Source organism: Aedes aegypti, chromosome 1 (assembly GCF_002204515.2).
Source record: "Aedes aegypti strain LVP_AGWG chromosome 1, AaegL5.0 Primary Assembly, whole genome shotgun sequence".
Taxonomy (NCBI): Eukaryota; Metazoa; Arthropoda; class Insecta; order Diptera; family Culicidae; genus Aedes; species Aedes aegypti.
Genome location: NC_035107.1, coordinates 107,547,931 through 107,552,775, shown reverse-complemented (window position 1 = coordinate 107,552,775; position 4,845 = coordinate 107,547,931). Strand labels below are relative to the sequence as shown.

General features: G+C 38.8%; 1 protein-coding gene across 1 annotated transcript; it reads right to left on the bottom strand.

The window, feature by feature from the left end:
- Positions 1-2,276: 2,276 nt before the first annotated feature.
- On the bottom strand, positions 2,277-3,034 carry LOC5579424. Its single transcript, XM_001647674.2, has 2 exons — positions 2,887-3,034; positions 2,277-2,822 (listed from the first exon to the last, which is right to left on the bottom strand). The coding sequence occupies exons 1-2, from the start codon at positions 2,938-2,940 to the stop codon at positions 2,391-2,393; spliced, it is 486 nt and encodes a 161-aa protein (XP_001647724.2). The 5' UTR covers positions 2,941-3,034; the 3' UTR covers positions 2,277-2,390.
- Between the last annotated feature and the right edge of the window lie 1,811 nt (positions 3,035-4,845).

Below are 4,845 nucleotides of genomic sequence, written 5' to 3'. Positions count from 1 at the left end.
AAACTAAAATGTTCCACAATACGGGTATCTCCGGTGGCCATTTCTTGGTTATTTCGGTGGACCAAAAGAACCAAAGTGGTCATTCATCAATAATTGAACTAGCAGAGTCACAGGTATTCAAAATCATGAAGAATGAGCCGTCGCATGCCTAGTTTTGGTACAAAAACTAAAAAGACCCACAATACGGGCATCTCCGGTGGCCATTCCTGGGTTATTTCGTGGTAACAATGAGCCAGAGTGGTTATTCATCTAAAATTGAACTAGTAGAGTTACAGGTATCCAGAATCATGAAGAATGAGCCGTCGCATGCCTGGCACAAAAACTGAAATGCCTCACAAAACGGGTATCTCCGGTGGCCATTCCTGGGTTATTTCGGTGAGCCAGAAGAACCAAAGTGGTCATTCATCAATAATTGAAGTAGAAGAGTCACAGGTATTCAAAATCATAAAGATTGAGTCGTCGCATGCCTTGTTTTGGTACAAAAACTGAAATGTTCCACAATACGGGTATCTCCGGTGGCCATTCCTGGGTTATTTCGGTAGGCCAGAAGAACCAAAGTGATCATTCACCAATAATTGAACTAGAAGAGTCACAGGTATTTAAAATCATGAAGAATGAGCCGTCGCATGCCTAGTTTTGGTACAAAAACTAAAATGACCCACAATACGGGTATCTCCGGTGGCCATTCCTTGGTTATTTTGGTGGGCCAGTAGAACCAAAGTGATCATTCATCAATAATTGAACTAGCAGAGTCACAGGGATTCAAAATCATGAAGAATGAGCCGTCGCATGCCTACTTTTGGTGCTTAAACCTAGTGGTCCCATATTACGGGTTTCCCGGTGGCCATTCCGGCGTTCCAAAAGGGCCAGAATAACCATCCATTCATTCTTTTGGCAAAATACATCCAAACATAAAAAATCGTAAAGAATTGGATACAATTCATTTGGTTTTGGGGTTCAAATCTTAGTAATTTAATCGAATTGTCCAGATTGGCCACCTCCCGGGACTCCAGGAACCGGTACCGAATGGACCATACAGGACCAAATTTTTCAGAGAATGTGCGCCGGCAATTGGTTCCTTATTACAGAAAAAAATTATGCCAAAATATCCATCAACCGAATAGTACCGATGTGAATTACATATACAGAACAGCGATGGGAACTTACTTTTCGGATGTTCCGGGTTTCTGGAACCGGGTATGGATATCTAAGTGATTTGAGAATCTCTATCCCCAGTCCACGTGAATACCTATTCAACAAAATGAGAACGGTTCAGATTGCTTGTTTAGTTACGAAACTACAGGTCGTCAAAGTAAGGGTCTCTAAAGGGACTTTTTTCAGATGTAGCAGGTTCCCGGTGGCCACAGTGACCAAATCCGGATCTCCGGGAGGGTTTCTGAAACTAGACATGTGTGCCCTTCATTTAAGCCCAACAGAACTAAATTCGGTCAACACACTGATTTTTGCGAGCTGTTTGAATTTTGGGTCGAAAACGACCCTAAGTCACAATTTGTATCTTTTTATGGAAGCTCCCCTAGGGGTCATTCAAAACATTTGTTTCCGCAAAAACAAAATTTTCCACAAAAAAAATAATTGTCAGAAAGTTTCAAATTGCTAGATTATTTCAATCAAAAGTTACATTGATTTGAATTTTGAAATGGGTCGAAAAAGACCCAAGGTCCTTACTAAGGTTAAAGTCTGATTTTACGTTTGTGTCGCCATCCATTACGACATTCTCCAAGCTTTTTTGCAAATTTTTTTCATGCATATATTGTTCTTTCGACTCTGTTTCGAAAACTACGGCGAAAACCCCAAACACTGTATTTCTAGATGTTCATACATAGCAAAGATTTTGCTAAAAACTTGTGGCTAGATTTGGCTAGACCTTATTGATCCTGGTAGAAGAGAAGCTTGGCAAAAGCCAGACCGAGGGTTCAGCCTTGACAAATAAAGCTATCAGAAAGCTACAACTGAATAGCATAAAAAAAGAATCCTTCCATGGTCTTTTTCAAGAGTTCGTTAATAACGGCTCTACACATTCCGATGGGAAATTTGTTAGCAATTCATCTCATATTCCAGAGACTCCCACATGTTTTTTTTTCAGAAATACTTAGCGTTGTTAAAAAGTTTTTAAATAGCCTTATATATCGGGATGATATAATGTTGATATGTAAAATTGACTCCTGTGTTTACGAATTTCAGTTTTTTTTTCTAAATATTAAATAGTTTAAATGGATGTCAAAGCTTACGAGAAATAAAAAAAACATCTGGTAAAATCAGTCTTTAAAGTGAGTTCATATTTTTAGTAATAAATCTTAATTTCATGCTCTTATGCGACATTTTGGAGAAGCGACATTGCCTAATCAATAAATTGAGCAGTTAACAACTGCTCAGTAATCTCCATATTCGTAGTCCGCCAGAGTCAGCGCGCGGATATCTTCTTTCAAGATCTGCACCTGTCGCCAGATGGCGCGCTGTGTTACGGACGCACATCGTCGATATTCCTTCAGCAGATGAGTTTCCCACAGAAACTCAGCGCAGAGGTCCAGTTCCCGTTGGCTGCGAACGTACAGATGAACAACCGCATCCTGGAACTCGACAGGAGTATCCACCGTGAAGGATCGTTGAAATAGTCGCTCCAGCGAACGGTTCTGGAAACTAACGACTCGTTGTTCTTGCGCTTGGGTGGCAAGTGCGGTGGGAGGCTTCCGGGTTGGAACGGAAACCCCAGCTGGTGGTGGGGATCCAGCGGTGAAGGGTGGTCTGGGATGCCGAAGAGCAACGTTGCTTTCCGTCTCGTCGAACCACGGATTGAACTGGGCCTACGAGAGAAATGGCGAAGTTGTTTAATGGGGGTTGCGAATGATTTAAAATGATTTATGGCACCGTGCAAACTGAGCCCAATGCTACCAAAAAGGTCACTTCCAGGATAAACTTCATGTCTGTGATATTGATTGTTGCAAAATGATCTGAGCTGGAAGGAGTGGTTTGCCTAATTTATAACGTTTCCTCTTGTTTTCCGCAGTCAACAGGAGAGGCTTGTTATCTTCTGAAGCTTACTCATAATGATGCTGGGGGTAATTCCGATGTTTGACTTTGCTTTAGGAAAGCTTAGCTCATTATCTTTTGCGATGAAGGTTGAAAACAGCTCAGCTGCCGTGGCAACAAGTTGTTTAGTTTAAATCGAGAAAGTTTGTTGGCAAAGGGAAAAGATTGATTTCGTTACGAAGGTACGGCAGCTTCCATCTTGTACCCACCATCATTCCTCGCACAATATGACGACAACGGTGGTTTTCACCCGCATTATTATTGTGGTTGCGATGAAAATCTGATAAATGGAAGATTAATGACGTGAAGCTAATTTATCGGATTAGGCAGTTTTCAATCAATTTACTTCCGTCCCATGTTGGAAAGAAACGTGAACTGTTACTCTAGAAGCTTAATATGGAATGATTTTGTGTTTAACAGAATGGAACTGAAATCAATCATCTGATAAAGTGAGATATATATTTTTGAATAATTTTATGCCAATGGACAATGGGAAGGTTTTCGATTAATCTTAAACTAAAAAGCTCTGTTCAATAGTCCAACAGAATAGTATAAATCGATTAACTCCAAATAGCTTTTTGATTTCGGTTTGAAAAATGGTGTTCATGGTGCTGCAGTGTGTTGCAATGGTGGTCCCGCATGTTCATCGATTCCCCTGTGCATTATAACTCAATTTATGGAATCATCATAAATCCAGTGATTCATACCAATTTTTATTGCTATTACCTGTTCATCGAATTATGGGAAAATCGCATATTGGATAGTTGTGGATGAAAATGGTATTCAAGAGTAAAATTATCTTATATAACCAAACAGCTTGAATTGAGATTATTTAAGAAAGGTTTTATTAGCTACATTAACCCTATTAGCAACATTTTAAATTACTTAAGAGATGACTGGAAGATAATGCAAAACTTTTTTCTCTATTTTCTAACAGTTAAAAACATACATATAGCAGTGATTACTGAAACTAATTTGAAACCTGGATCCAAACTTTTTTGTTTATTTTAATAATCGACTTGATGGAGCATGTGGGGGAGTTGCTATTATCATAAATAGGCGCATAAAACAACTTTTCTCGTTATTTGAAACCAAATGTTGGCATACTGCGTAACAGGGGCAGTTTCTGTATTTATAATTTAATTTTATTTAATGATTTGCCTTAATTACATCTAACTTTAACAGCTACTCACATTTACTGCGCTCCTAGCAGGCACTTATATTTTTACTGCCGGTAATTGTTGCGTGACGGTACCTAAAGGTCATATAGGTTCTATAATTGTAAACTAATATTTCACATTTTCAGCAACTTATCAACGATTACTTCAATTTCGTGTTTAATTTAATCGACTAATTAAAACGAGAACTTCTCGTCAATCAATGCACTCTTTCTTCGGGTGAGGTAAACTATTGGGAAAATAGTTTTATTCAATATTCATCTGCATGTTATTAGTTAATTCACTTCTTACTGTACTTTCATGTAGATTGAAGTTTCAACAACGACTAAAATTAGATTTAAGATTTATCAGCAACTAACATTAGCTCAATAATAACGAATTCAATAGTCTAACGATTCATTGTACATCTAGTTGTTATGCTTTATTCTCATTCAACTTCTCATCCTTTTACTCCTTTCCATATCGTTTATCATCATATCTGACAGCTTACCTATCAGTAGATTCTGTCCAAAGTAGGTACACTCTGGCTACAGAGTACAATGTACATACCCTGATACCGTCTAGGTACAGCTACGTCCTTCTGTGGTAGTGCATGGAAAAACGTTGTCAGTACAGCGCG

Bases quoted from the DNA above. Each gene is read 5' to 3' on its own strand.
- LOC5579424 (XM_001647674.2), bottom strand. From the start codon at position 2,940: ATGAAGTTTATCCTGGAAGTGACCTTTTTGGTAGCATTGGGCTCAGTT. The intron at 2,823-2,886 runs GTGCCATAAATC...TTTCTCTCGTAG, and splicing joins CATTGGGCTCAGTTTGCACG to GCCCAGTTCAATCCGTGGTT.